The sequence below is a fragment of the Elaeis guineensis genome, chromosome 4, assembly GCF_000442705.2.
Source record: "Elaeis guineensis isolate ETL-2024a chromosome 4, EG11, whole genome shotgun sequence".
Taxonomy (NCBI): domain Eukaryota; kingdom Viridiplantae; phylum Streptophyta; class Magnoliopsida; order Arecales; family Arecaceae; genus Elaeis; species Elaeis guineensis.
This window is the reverse complement of record NC_025996.2, coordinates 16,088,032-16,101,839: the sequence shown is the minus strand read 5'-3', so window position 1 is coordinate 16,101,839 and position 13,808 is coordinate 16,088,032. Positions and strand designations below refer to the sequence as shown.

General features: G+C 36.2%; 1 protein-coding gene across 2 annotated transcripts; it reads left to right on the top strand.

The window, feature by feature from the left end:
* The first annotated feature begins 309 nt into the window (after window positions 1-309).
* Window positions 310-12,249, top strand: LOC105043679 (uncharacterized). 2 transcript variants are annotated; one of them, XM_010921331.3, is made up of 9 exons: window positions 310-569; window positions 3,227-3,290; window positions 4,131-4,263; window positions 5,282-5,510; window positions 9,394-9,522; window positions 9,641-9,690; window positions 9,768-9,865; window positions 9,945-10,232; window positions 11,490-12,249. In XM_010921331.3, exons 2-9 carry the CDS (start codon window positions 3,234-3,236, stop codon window positions 11,976-11,978), a joined length of 1,473 nt encoding a protein of 490 aa, XP_010919633.2. In that variant the 5' UTR covers window positions 310-569; window positions 3,227-3,233; the 3' UTR covers window positions 11,979-12,249. The 2 variants fall into 2 exon arrangements, with proteins under 2 accessions (XP_010919633.2, XP_073111790.1); XM_073255689.1 differs by lacking the exon at window positions 310-569 and adding an exon at window positions 954-1,267.
* Window positions 12,250-13,808: the final 1,559 nt, after the last annotated feature.

The following is a 13,808-nucleotide window of genomic DNA, read 5'->3' as shown; positions in this document are numbered from 1 at the left end:
TAAAAAGAAAAAAAAACTAGAAATTCTTTGATGAAAGCATCAGGGGTTCTTAGGCTCTCATCCGGTTTTGGAAACGAGATTTCCATTTGACGACATCATTTGGTCCCAACATTTATCAGGTTACTAGAAGCTTGACAGTCGCAATCCGATCACAAGAACAAAATAGAGTTTGAGTTGGGCCTTTTTCGCTTAACTTCGACTCATCTCCACCGTATTTTCTAATGCTGTCACCATCGCTCTGGGCCAGTGGTGGTGGCACCCTTATCTAGAATTTTCCCATCAACTTTTATACATACGTACCGGTGGACCAATATTCCAAGGAAGGATTCCCCATCGCCCTTTAACGGAACTTGGCGTATGGGGAGCACGTGATCGGCTGAGCGGTCACCGGTTTGCTTGTTGAAGGAGCCCTTCCCTCCCTCCCTCTTTCCCAAGATCGGTTTAACAGCCAATGGATCCTTTCTGCCAACTCCTTCCCAGCTTTTCTTTTCCAGGAAAAACGCCTGCGGACGAACCCTAAGCCTCGGAATCCCATTTTTGCTCTTCCCTCCGCGATTGATCCCAGCCAGGTATGAGCGAGCCTCTTTTGATACTTTCCTTGGATTAGGGTTCTCCAAGAATTTTACTTGTTATTTCTATCATTAATTTGTGAAAACGGAAAGGGAATCAGGGGAAGAAAACTCATTCTTATTTTTTCGGATCCTCCCCACCCCCCCGCTCTTCTGATGTAATTATTGGTTTTTTTTTATTGGACTGGATAAATTAATGGTTGTTTTTTCATTTGAGGTTCGATGATCCATTTTAGTTTTCCGTGTGTTTTGTCGATTGTGAAGGCGTTCATTTATACTTTAGTAAATTGGGTTGGTTTAATCGTAGAATCGCAGTCCGATCACCTCGTGTTCGAATCGGACAGGAATCCTTCTATTCTTCGCAAAGGTTTTGATCTTGCATCTGAGTGGAGTCTGCGGCGGGCAAGCAAGAATCCTGTTGAGCATCCCATTCCAGTTGGACTGGCGTTCATTTATATTTTAATAATTTGGGCCAATTTAATCGTAGAATCGCGGTCCTATCAACTCCTGTTCGAATTGTGTCACCATTCGGCAATTGGATCGTATATTTGTGGCATGCGTCAAGAATATTATGGAACTAAAGTTGGTTCCAACACCACCTGTCTTTGTATCAAAAGTTTGGCCGACGTGCTTGGCGCTGTGGTGGCCACTCGGAGGACTTGGGGCTCCTTATAGTTCCGGTGGGACAAGTCCACGAGGTGGATATACTTTCCAGACCTAATAACTACCCACAATGACCATGTTCGAACTTTTATTTCTGTCATGCCCAACCTTTGATGCTACTACGGCTTGGGTATACATTGCATTTTTCTTCTGTGCTTTGTTCTTGAACTTTCAAAGATGTTTTTACATGCATGCCTGTTTGCTTGTTTTCATGTTGAGCTTGCTAAAATATGACCGATCCTAAATTAGTTTTTCATATACAATATTCTCTATTCTAAAATATGCATAAACTGGTAGAAGAATCATTTAAATTCAGAGATGATTTTGGGTAGATTTTTGTGGCTTGGAGAACCTAAATATCGTCACTCATCCAAAGTGCTCAAAAAAGCTATAGAAGAATTTCTGTGCGTGGGCAATGACAATTTCAGTGAGGATCAGATGATATTGATTGGACAGAAGGGAATACAAAACTTAGAAGCAGAACTGATGTGAAATTTATCGAGGATGTGGTATCCATTTCTTTTTGTCGGGAATTTCTTGGAGGTGAAAATGACTTGAAATCTATGGGCAAGTTGGAATTCTGAGTCCGTCCATGGCCATTAAAGAGTTCACTTTTCAGGCTTATAGACTAAGTAGCATTACATGGTTGAAATTAATATGCATTAATGAGACTTCACTCCAACTTACCTGACATATTTGGAATTTCCATGTGGTGAAAATGCTATATACATAAGAAGGTTATTGTCTTTTATTGTAACTGTCTTTTGCTGAAGTGTGGGAATTTTCTCACTAGAGTTGAGTGATTCAGCTCCAATCTCTGGCTGAGTGATTCTCCAGTTGCTACTATCTTTACTCTGGTATCTTTATTAATGTAAAGTTTTATTTACTGGATGATAAACACCCATCTAATTTCAGCCCTCTATTGCCTGTTTTGGAACTTTTGATGCATTAATCCTTTTAAACTAGCTAGTTCTATTTATGAGAAACACATGTTTAGTACCTTCTGAAATGTAAGCAATGAAACCTTCTTGTGGTGAAGGAAAGCTATTGGAGAGCCAAAAATGCAGGGATAAAATGGTTACTTTCTTAAGAATATTAGCAGGAGTATTATGGCATGGAAATGGGCTTTCGTTTTGAGGGAGAGTTTGAACTTCATGAAAATCCAAAACAGAAGGAGCCATTTGATAATGAATCAACACCTAAGGAAACAGTGGTTGATAGAGTTACTGCATTGACATGTCTTAATGCAGCTCTGCAATTTAATAGTTGATGGAGAAGCATTGTCAAGTCAATTAGTGTTTTGATTTCAATACCGTGGTCTTTTCTAAACTTCTTTGTGGTGACTTCTGGCTGCAAAGAGTATAACTTCTATGCAATAAAATTGGATATTAATCATCCAACACAAAGTTTGTCGTACCAGTCGGTGTTGTCCCGGTCGGTATCGTACCATCTCGAGCATATTGTGCTGCATTGGTACCGAAGCAGTATGTAATCTTATATCGTACCAACACTTGGTACACCTTGTCGTCTCGTACTATATTGCATGCTAACACTGTAATGGGATGGTACCTATACGGGATCCAGTATCGAGACGGTGAATCTTGATTTAATATATTTGCTTTACTCTTGCAATTGCTTTATATTGGTACCACTATCATGTGATTTTTGTACCTAGGTTGTAGTCTAAGAAAATGTTGCTACAAAATCCATTATATATATCCAACATACGGTCACATATCAAGTCAACTTTTAATTCTTACAGGCAATCAATACAAATTGCAGTTAAAATTTCTTTTGATATTTTAAAACTTAGCATTCAAAAGTGCCTCTCTCTGCCTCCATATTTTAATCACTTCTATCTTGCAGCTCATTATTTCCATATAAGCAACCATTTTGTCTCATTTGCATTGTTAGCTTGTCTCTCTTCAGCTTCATGCATGATATTTAGTAACTGTCAGCATGCTATTGAGTATTAACAATGGTCTGATTCTTAGGTTTTTGATGGCAAGAATGGAGAAGAGGCCTTCAAAAAGGGTGGAACCAACTACTGCTTTGATGGTAGGGACCCATAACAAGATGTTATGCATCTAGGATGGCATTCTTTGAGCTTTTTATACATATTAATGCAACCAAGCAGGTTAAGAAAATTTGAATGATGAATCACGTAGGTACATAATATGCAATGTATGTCTGCATACTTTGCCAATTTCTTTTATGTTTGAGCTTTTCCTATCTGAAACAAGTGGATTTCCTTTTCCAAATTAATGGTATTCACACATAGAGTCACAGAGTATCACTTACAGTGAGGTACCACCTCTACTTGCTTTGTTTAGAAGTTCATCCTGAAAGAATCTGCAAATGGATTCTTTCAATGTTTATGACCCAATTAAATCAGCTCATATTTACGGTTGTCATTTCTTCTGTAGGTCATTGCCAAAGGTCATTCTTGTTGTGTATAAAGCTTGTGTTAGTTTTCACTAGTAGCACCACAAATTCTCTGAAGAAGGTTATTTTGGTGCCACTGTTTCTTATTGACAGAAATTAATTGTTTGTGTTCCTTTCTTGAAAACATTCCATCGTGTTTAGACATAAATAAGCAAGACAGGTGTCCCTTTTTCTGAACAAATTTCTCCTTACAAAGATTTATTCAACTACTATGGATAGTGGTAACAGTTCATATAAAGGATCCTAGTCCTTTTAGAAGTTCTCTTTTATGTAATAAACTTTCAGATCCTTCAACTTAAGTCCTATGCTTCATACAAAGACCATCCCTTAGTAATTTTTATGTTATTTTTTTCTGGAAGATTGAATAAGTCATATCTAGAATTTTATGCACATGATTGATTAGGTTTTTAAAATTTATTTTTGAAATTTTAATTCGATCATTAATGTTTCCAGGCTCGTGATGATCATTCAGCAGATGAGGGGCATGACTCCCAGCTATTTAGCTCCATTCCTGCTCTTAGTGAAGCTGCTTCTTATCTTGCACAAACAACCTCATATTTTACTCGTTGCTTCTCGGTCCCTGTTGGTGAGATCCAAAACTTAAACATTAAGTATCAACTATTTTTCCAGGGTGAAAAAGAGTCATGATTTATGAGAGATTGGGAATTTGGGGGGCCAATCAGGTTGGGTTGGGTCAGATATCAATCGAGACGAAAAATTATCTGCCCGAACCATACTTGTTTATTAAACAGGTTGGAATTGAAACCTGGACCTGATCTATTTAACAAATAGGTACCTGATCAGACTTGCTTAACTTGTTTAATAAGTAGGTCAGTTAAATCAGGTCCAATGACCTGTTAACCTGCATTAAACTCAAATTGACCCAATTAACCTCTTAACCAGTCTTAGAACATGGCTATTATTTTAGGTTTCAGATTTGAATATGTTAACCTATATATTACAATGAATCACACAAACACCATGGCATACTAAGAGGTAAAAAAATTACTAGAGCATAAGTTTTAGTTTAGATCACAAACTTAATGATTTCTTTAAGACAATAGAATGATTTTAAAAATAATTAAAAAAAAGAATATCTTATATTTTCTTTTTCTTTGCATCTTCCTCATAAAGATGAAATGACTCCTTGTCAGTCGCTTTGTGTTCATGAGGCGGCCTGCTAGGCTTATGAGGGTGCTTAGCAGCTTGCTAGGTGGACTGGCTGCATATGAGGAGTTCAATGGTTCATTGGCCTCATGAGGTGCAATTATTGCACCGCACCTGCATATGAAGCCACATGGACTGCATTTTTAGACTCTCTCTATCTCTCTCTCTCTCTTCTCTTTCTTTTTCTCTTTATATACATACATACGTATGCATATACATATACATATATGTATATGTATATGTATGTGTATGTATGTATATGTATAAGCATACACATATATGATATATATCTGTCCATCCATCTGTGCAGAAATGCCTGTACCTGCATCTGATTTCATGATTGACTTCTTAATGTCCTATATGTTGTTGAATTTGAATGAAGATGCAAAGGTTTGATATTCAATTAAGTTGATCTTTTGTTCTTACTGCTGTCACAGATGGAGCTATTCCAGATGAAGGTCAAGAACTAATAACATTTCCATCGGGACAAACCAGTGAGTCATCCTTCAATAGTTGGTCTACAAGATATGAACACTCCAGTGATGTCGGCACTGCTTCACCTATTCACAGTGGAAGAGGGACAAGTTCTGATGCAAGTTCATCTCAAGATAGAACTACACCTACATTTCCAAGTATTTTTCAGAATGGATCTTCGATGCTCCAAGAGTATGGATGCCCAAATAACCACAGTTTTATATTTTCCCCTAAAATTACAATTCTATAAGTAGTATTAGATATGCAGAATACATTTATTTAAAAAATATCTGCTGCATGTCAGCTATTTGATATTCTATATCATTCTTTCATAGAACTCTTGCTTGCAGTTTTTGGAGGCGTGTGATAAATGATTTGAGACTGAAGGAAAATCTAGATTATAGGGTAGGCTTGATAGGCACATATTCGGTTTCTTAAAGAATTTTGGAAGAATTATAATATGGTGTATGATTGAATCTTTCCATATTTATCTTGAGAAGAATAAGTTCAATATAAGATATCAGCTTTTTAATATTTCTTTTGAGTTTTAAAATCTTGGTAGAGGTCAAAGGTGTCTTTTTTTGTCAATTAATCTTTTATATCTTTACTCAATTGTGTATACAATTTTAATTGTTCATCTTGCTGCCGAAATCCTATATTAGTCTCTTTATTATTTTTTTTTTCACTCCTCTTTTTGTTTATTCTGTTTCATTTGAATCTTTGATGCATAGTTATCAGGATGAAAGTTTTTCTGATAATTACCTGTTGAGGCTTAAGGGTTGAAAAGAATTCCTAGTTTATCTGAGTTACTGAACTTTGTGAGAGACCCCTTATTAGATTCAAGGCCTCAAGTAATAATAAAATTTCGTGGCACCCTCTTACTTCTGAGAAAGGGAATTGTGGGCATTTAAGGAGAATAAGTGGTAAGGTGGAAGGGAGTAGAGAAGAGCAAACAATAAACTGGAAGATTTCAACCATTCTTCTGTTCGTTGCTCCCATGGTCTCAAATCCCTCAACAAAAAGGAAATGGGTGTGGAATGGGGCAAAGAGAGGAGGCGAACATTGCCATGCACGCAGTTGGTGATGTCAGCTTTATCTTCTTCCTCAACACCTCATGTCAAAAAAAAAAAAAAGAGCAAGTATCAGAAGTTATGGGAGGACATTGGTGGTGTTGATGGCTAGATTCAATGTTGCTAGTGAGCCCCCTGGGTAGAAGGGGCATGCCTTTGCCTCTTATTTCGCCTCTGTGTAACTCACAATTTTAAATAACGGTGTTATAATCATTATAATAGCCATTATAACAGTTTTGGTGCCTTACTGCTGCACCATAAATAATAAGAAGGTAGAGATATAATGGCGACTATAATGCATTATTTAATGTTAGACTGTCCTTTATAGCATAAACAATGGCTGTTATTTTCACTTTCTCTAGAAAAAGTGTTATTTTCTGGACTCTCTTTAAAGTGATTGTCTGGTCCAAAAGAAATATTTGTTTATCCAATGAAATGTGAAGGGGAAGATAGCACTGTTGTCTTCCCACTGTTGCCCATCATTTTTTATTATAACACATCTACATGTCTCCAACAATCTAATATGAAAAATCCAAATGCTACTTTTCAAGGCAAATAATGACTATTATAACCATTATAACATTTTTGAAGGGGGTCCATCATAACATCATAATATGTTATTTAAAAACTTGGTTTTTCAAAGACACGGGGATATATGGCTTCTTTTAGGACTTTTTAATCTGTTTGTTCATATCAAATTACTAAAATATGTACAAAACTATAGTAAAAGCAATGTTTAAACTAAGGGTAAAAAAGTCTTCTATGGCAGCTTGAATAGCAAGATTCTAATGCAGTCAAGTGCATATGGATAAGCTAAAAGGTAGGGTTGTAACGCTAACATCCTCCATTCTCATCACAAAGCACTGCAACTATTGTGCCAATCAAGGTTCCTAGTTTTGGTACCAGACCCCATATTGATAACAAACCAGTATATTCCATGCTGAGTGTTGATATAGTACATGTCTTCATACTAACACTTGGTATGGGGCATGCACTGAGTCTTATTACCCAACAGTACTGGATGGTACGTTGTATACTGGGCTTTTACAACAGCAAACCATGATGCCGATGTCTTGTTTGTATCTCATTGATGCAATCCTTGTTTTTGGCCAGTTTTCTTATGCTAGGATTAGATCTGTATAACATTAGGTTTTATTAATTTTACTGGTTGTAGCTTAGGAAAGCACCATGCCCTCGCCTTCTCATGCTGTGAGCTAATCCTTTGCCTAGCATAACCTTGTCTTTAATACATTTGAGGTTAGTCTTGTTGAATTACATGGGTGGTTTCCATTACTTTGTAGCTTCAGTAGTTGTGCAACTAAGTTTCTCTCATATAAGAGTTGTAGCATTTCTCTTACAACATTACATCTTTATAGCTTTGTCTTCACACACATAAGCAGAAAGGTTTTGTTGAGACAAGATATTATTACATCATTTGTACTTCCTGAGCATTTTTTATTTGCAAATATCATATTAAAGTTGCTCATACTTACCTTTGTCTTTTATAGTCTATGTCTCTATGATTCTTTGGTTTCTTTTGAGATGCTTGCATATATGCTAAATTAACTCTTGAACTTACTGACATATCCATACTTCTGGGTGCAGTTTCTTTGCTCTTTGCAGTTCTAGTGAACATAATATCTTTCCCATTATACTAATTCTAAACCACAGAATGGTAAGCTTAGGTGTTGTTTGCTACCATTTCTAAATTGGGCTTCTTCTCCTATCTATGTAGGATCTCAGTTAGAACATCATACTTTCCATTGGTAGGATCTTGCCCTCATGGATCTTCTAAAGCCTTATAGCCTTCAAAGTCTTTTCTTCATTTCCCTTCATGCCTATTAGGAACCTTAATTCATGAGATTGTTGGACGTTTAGATTCTAGTGGTAACTCTCAACTAAAAAGCTTCAAGCTCTTCAGGAGACACAAAAAATCTGTCCCTTCCTGATGGAGCAGTTTGAGTGAGCTCAATAATCTTCAAACTTGCTTTTCAGGTTTAGTTTAGGCCATAAAGCTTTTTTTTGTAGCTCATACGCTTGCTGAAAAATATGGCATCCACCATGATGAGCTTTTCACTTTTGGGGCTATAATAGCTATCATGGATTTAACTGTCCTTGTTTTCTGATATCAAATGTACAGCAAGAATGCCTTCACTCACATTGAATTTTTTAAGAATGTATACAATAAGCCACTTTATGGCCTTCTTCACTGGCCTTCACATAGCTCATTCTGATATTATCTCATCAACAAGAGCTTAATATTTGGTCTGGTTGCTTTCCTTATGAATTCTTTTAGTGCTGGTCTCATTTTAGCAACTATGTCTGATCTCTTTCTGTTCAGCATTTCTCTTGGGACTTTCCTAGTTTCCCATCATGTTTGTCAATCGTCATGTATGAAATATTATTATTGTATGTGCTGATTATTTTCACTACATCTTCTAATTTGATGTGTAATTTGATTGCATCTGAGTTCATATTACTTGGAACTTGAGAAAACTTTTTCCTGTTTCTTTTGGATACCATTTGCAAATATCATGGACTAGGACTTCTCTTGGATCTTATTTTTAAGATAAAAAGACTGCATAAAACCTTCAATATTAACATTCATGGAACATTAAGTTAAACATAGATGTAAACAAAAGTTGATGCCATAGTGTAGTGAACCATGGTCTGAATCTTCTGATGCTGATACCTATTGTTATATGTCCTAGCTGAGAAGAAGTATTAAGTGGGTTTTCTTCTTGTCAGCAGAAGTTTCAACAATAAGCTGTTCCTGTAACTGATTATTATGCCTCTTATAATTAGTTACTACATGTACTTTTGAAGTTTAAACCTGATCATGTAGAGATTATCTATTTAAGGAATTTATTTTTGTGCAGAATTACACTTTAATTTTTGTGGAAGACTTTCATCATTGTATTGTTAGTTGTTGGGCAAAATATTCATTTTCTCTAGATAACTTATCTTGCTTAGGATATATAGTTTCTTACCAGTTATTCTTGCAGCCTTGTGTCTCGGGCTCGAAAAACTATCCGTGGTTCAGCAGATGACATTGGTTGGCTACAGCGTGCCAGAGGCATGCCCCCAGTTGAAGATGGAACAAAGAGGTTCATGGAATTATTTGAGAACATTAGGTCTGCATGCACTACCATACCAATTTCTTCATTTGGATAATCAAACAGAGCAAAATCAAATCTGCAAAAAAATGATATTTGCTTTTATGATTATTTAATCAACCTTTTCCTTTGTCAGAAATAATGAGCATAAGTTGCCAAATTCGATGGTGTACTTGTTGATTCCAGGTAATATTTTCTTTCTGTCAAAGGGTAGAATAAAGTTTTAAATTTTTCTTCGGCTCATCCACTTTTTTTGGTTACAGGTCTTTTTAGCAATCATGGTCCACTGTATTTTGTTAATACAAAAACATACTTTTCAAAGATGGGCTTGGCTTGTCATATCGCCAAGATTCACAGTGAGGTAGTTGTCTTTCTCTTTCCTTGATTTTCTTACATTGAAGTTGTCTTGCCTGTTCTCAGTACTGCATATTTAACCTCAGGCTTCAGTTGATAAAAATGCCAGAGAAATAAAAGAATATATCGAAGAGATCTATTGGGGTTCCAAGAAGCGTGTATTGATTCTTGGGCATAGCAAAGGGGGAGTAGATGCAGCAGCTGCATTATCTTTGTATTGGTCTGATCTGAAAGATAAGGTCGGTGGGTTAGCATTGGCACAGAGTCCCTATGGAGGCAGCCCAGTTGCTTCTGATATTTTGCGGGAAGGACAGCTTGGAGATTATGTAAGATTACGGCAGCTTATGGAGATCCTGATATGCAAAGTCCTTAAGGTATTTGATTTATGTGTAAGGTTCTTTTATCTTAATGCTCAGCAAGTTTCAGACTGATTGATGCGAATGTTGGTAAAATGCTTTAGTTTTGTAGTTCTTTATCCTGCTTTTATCATCTAGTTTCCAGGTTAAAATTATGCATGCGCTGATTCAATCTCAAAGAAACATGAACTAGGAAGAGCTGTTTCTTATACAGAATGGTGGAGACCATGTATTTCACGTCTTCATGTACTCATGCTGCTGTGGAGGATGTATCTCATGTTTAGGCTGCTTCTTCTTCTTCCCCGTTTATTTATATTTATAGATTTTACTTTCAATTTCTTTCTTTTTATTCTTCCAAGTGCAAGTTGAACTTCAATATCTAAATCATGCTTTAGGCTGTGATAGCTGAACTGCCGGACAGTCTTCATTTCTTATGATCTAAAATAAACATTCTGCAGAACACCCTTAAAATAATATGCAGCTCAAATTTTGAGGAATTTTGCATGTCTGGTAGTACTGTTTCAGCTTTCAAGAGAAACTGCATATTATCATATCTAAAATGGTAAACTTGTTATTCTACCATCAAATGTCATAGCTCCTTTTGCAGTCCTGTCATTATCTTGATCCTACATCTAACGCTGGTGTAACTTCTATTGCATGTATGTTATTGGCATATTCTAGAATGTTTCTATGTTTGTTTCGATTGATACTTGAAATTTGGTTGTCTACTATGAAATTGATGATAATTGAAGGAATAACTATCACAAATAAAATGATTTCGGTTGACAGATATCTGCATTTCTAGAAAGGGATCTAGCAGATAGGCCTTAAATAGATACATATTAATGCTTGGCCTGAGCAGTTGCCTTAATCACCATTATTTTTCTATTGAAAACTGATTACGAATGAGTCCCTTTAGAAGGAGCAGTGGTTCAGTTCGATATTACTTTTATTGGTCCGCTAAACAGGGTGGGTATTACATCACCTCTATTATTCAGGGTGGAGTCTTCTTTGAAAAGAAATGTATCATATAATGTGAAATCAGACTCAAAAGCACCAGCTGGATCCCTGTGGTTTTCTCTTTTAACATCTGCACTGCAGGGGCTTGCCGCTCTTTTTTTTTTTACTGAATAGAGCAATAATAGCTCGGCTCTGGTATGCTGGATTAGGATGTTAAAAATGGTAGTAATCTTGTAACCCTGAGTTTCATGCTCATTCTTGATCTTTGTGCCAATTTGTCCCTTGGAATAGTATCTTATTCTTTATGCATTGCAGGGTGATATGCAGGCCCTGGAAGATTTGACGTACGATAAAAGGAGGGAATTTCTGGGGAGACACCAGTTGCCACAAGAACTTCCTGTGGTTTCCTTCCATACAGAAGCTGCCATCACTGCTAGTGTCCTCGCCACCTTGTCTCATGTTGCACATGCAGAGCTTCCCATCATTGCACCCCTTGCAGATGGCCAACCAGCCAAGCTTCCAGTGGTTATGCCAATTCCTGCTGCAATGGCGGCATGTGCACAGCTACTTCAAGTCAGATATGGTGAGAAGAGCGATGGTCTTGTCGCACGGAAGGATGCTGAGGTTCCTGGTTCAGTTGTTGTTCGGCCAGAACAGAAGTTGGATCATGGTTGGATGGTGTATGCTTCCTTAAACAATGACCCTGGCAAAGCAAATGCTTCGCAAGTGTGTGAGGCTCTTCTCACATTACTTGTGGAGGTTGGACAGAAGAGAAGGCATCAGATCGCCATGAAAGATGAATGAGATAAATATTGGCTTGCTCCTGCATTTATGATAAGTGAGCTGTAATTTTCTTTCCTAGACATACTGTAGAGATACTGCTGCGTAGTCGTTGATAGCACTAAAAATAACTCTACTCACTACGTAGGTAGAATGAGTCGAGATCGTATCCTCAGGGATTTTGGGCTAAGTTGAGATTACAAAATAAAAGAAAGGAACGTTGTTTTGATTTAGAAAATAAATTATCTTAAAATTAATGTAATTAAAAATAAAGAGCTCGAAAGTTTTGAATTAATTTTGTCCTAGCAGAGTTGTATCTCTTTTTTAATTAAATAGATGCGATTAATTTTAGAAAAAATATCTATCTTTCTTCGGCACACTCCGTATCCGTAGATCACGGCGTGTCTTCGAAAGTATTAGATAAATAATTCTTCTTTCCTCGACATGTTTCGTACTCTTAGATCACGGCGCGTCTTCGGAAAGTAAAAGTTGTTCCTAATATTAATCTAACAGAAAAGCATAAATAAAAGTATATGAAAGAGAGTAAATAAAGAACTCATGACGATTTAAATAAAAAGTATAATTTTTATTGCATATAAAGAAATACAAGAAAGTTTAGAACAATAAATTCACTCTATGTCGTTACAAAATTTTTTCTCCATTCTCGAGATTGCTAGTCTAGTTGCTCATGGAGTAGTCCTTTTCTCTTCCTCTATGCAAAGTTTTAGAAAAATTTTTGGGCTCCCCTTCAATGGTAGTATAAAAGTCTTTTTATAGGTGTTAGGAGGGAGGAGTTTTACATGATTTTTTGATGTGGGATTAAAGAAAATACTAAGGACTAAAAAATGGATGGATGAGATGAAAAAATCACAAGTAGATAAAGAAAATATAAATTTTTTCTCTTAAAATATTTTCAAGTATTATTTTTTTTCTTTTAATTTTAAGATTTCTCTGTTCGTCATTGTGTCCGCCTTGCCAAACTCCCTGCGAACCCGCGCGCCCGTCTTGCCGCGTCCGATGCCGCGCTCGCTGTCGCGATACCGCACCCATGCGTCTGCATGATCGCGCGCTGCTTCCGCGTGAACCCATCGTGTGACATTACCATCGTGTGACATTAGCTATTTACACTCTAAATTATAAAAAAAAATATATTTTTTTAAAATGATATTTATATCTTTTTTGGTTCCTTGCATAGTATCTTCATTTTCTATAATACTGTATGCATCTTTTTTTATTTAAATTTTATTTTAAGTTCAATTTTCTTCAAACTTGAGTCTTTTTGATCTACAAATCGGACTCTTTGTATCGACGATCACCTTTTCTGTAAAACATAAAAAGAAGCATCAAATTCTTAATAAATAAAATAAATTAAATATAATTTTTTGTTTTAAATGACTTAAATTAAATATTTATCACACCCTCCAACTTGAATTTTGCTCGTCCTCGAGTAAAATAGATATATCAGCATTGTGTACCGACTCGGTCTTGAATAAAAAGTTAGGTTAGGCATCCCAAAAGATAGATGATATCTGGTCAGACCATTAAAGAGATACTTTATTGGATTATCAATTTGACCCAATTAGTGGCTGAGTATTAACTAAAGAAATTTTAAGAGCTTTTCTTTCACCAACTCTCCACTTTACTCTTTAAATCCTCTAACTTAATGTGAGAGAGGTTTATTATCTTCTTGCAATTTAGTCTCCTTATTATTTATTATTTTTTTAACATTGTCCATCTTTTTACGCGAACTACAACACTTACTTGGCAAAAGGGTCCGGTTACTCAGTAGGAAATCAATATTTTTTTTTTAAAGTAAATTTTAAGGAGAATTTTTACATACCTCGACCTTTCCAC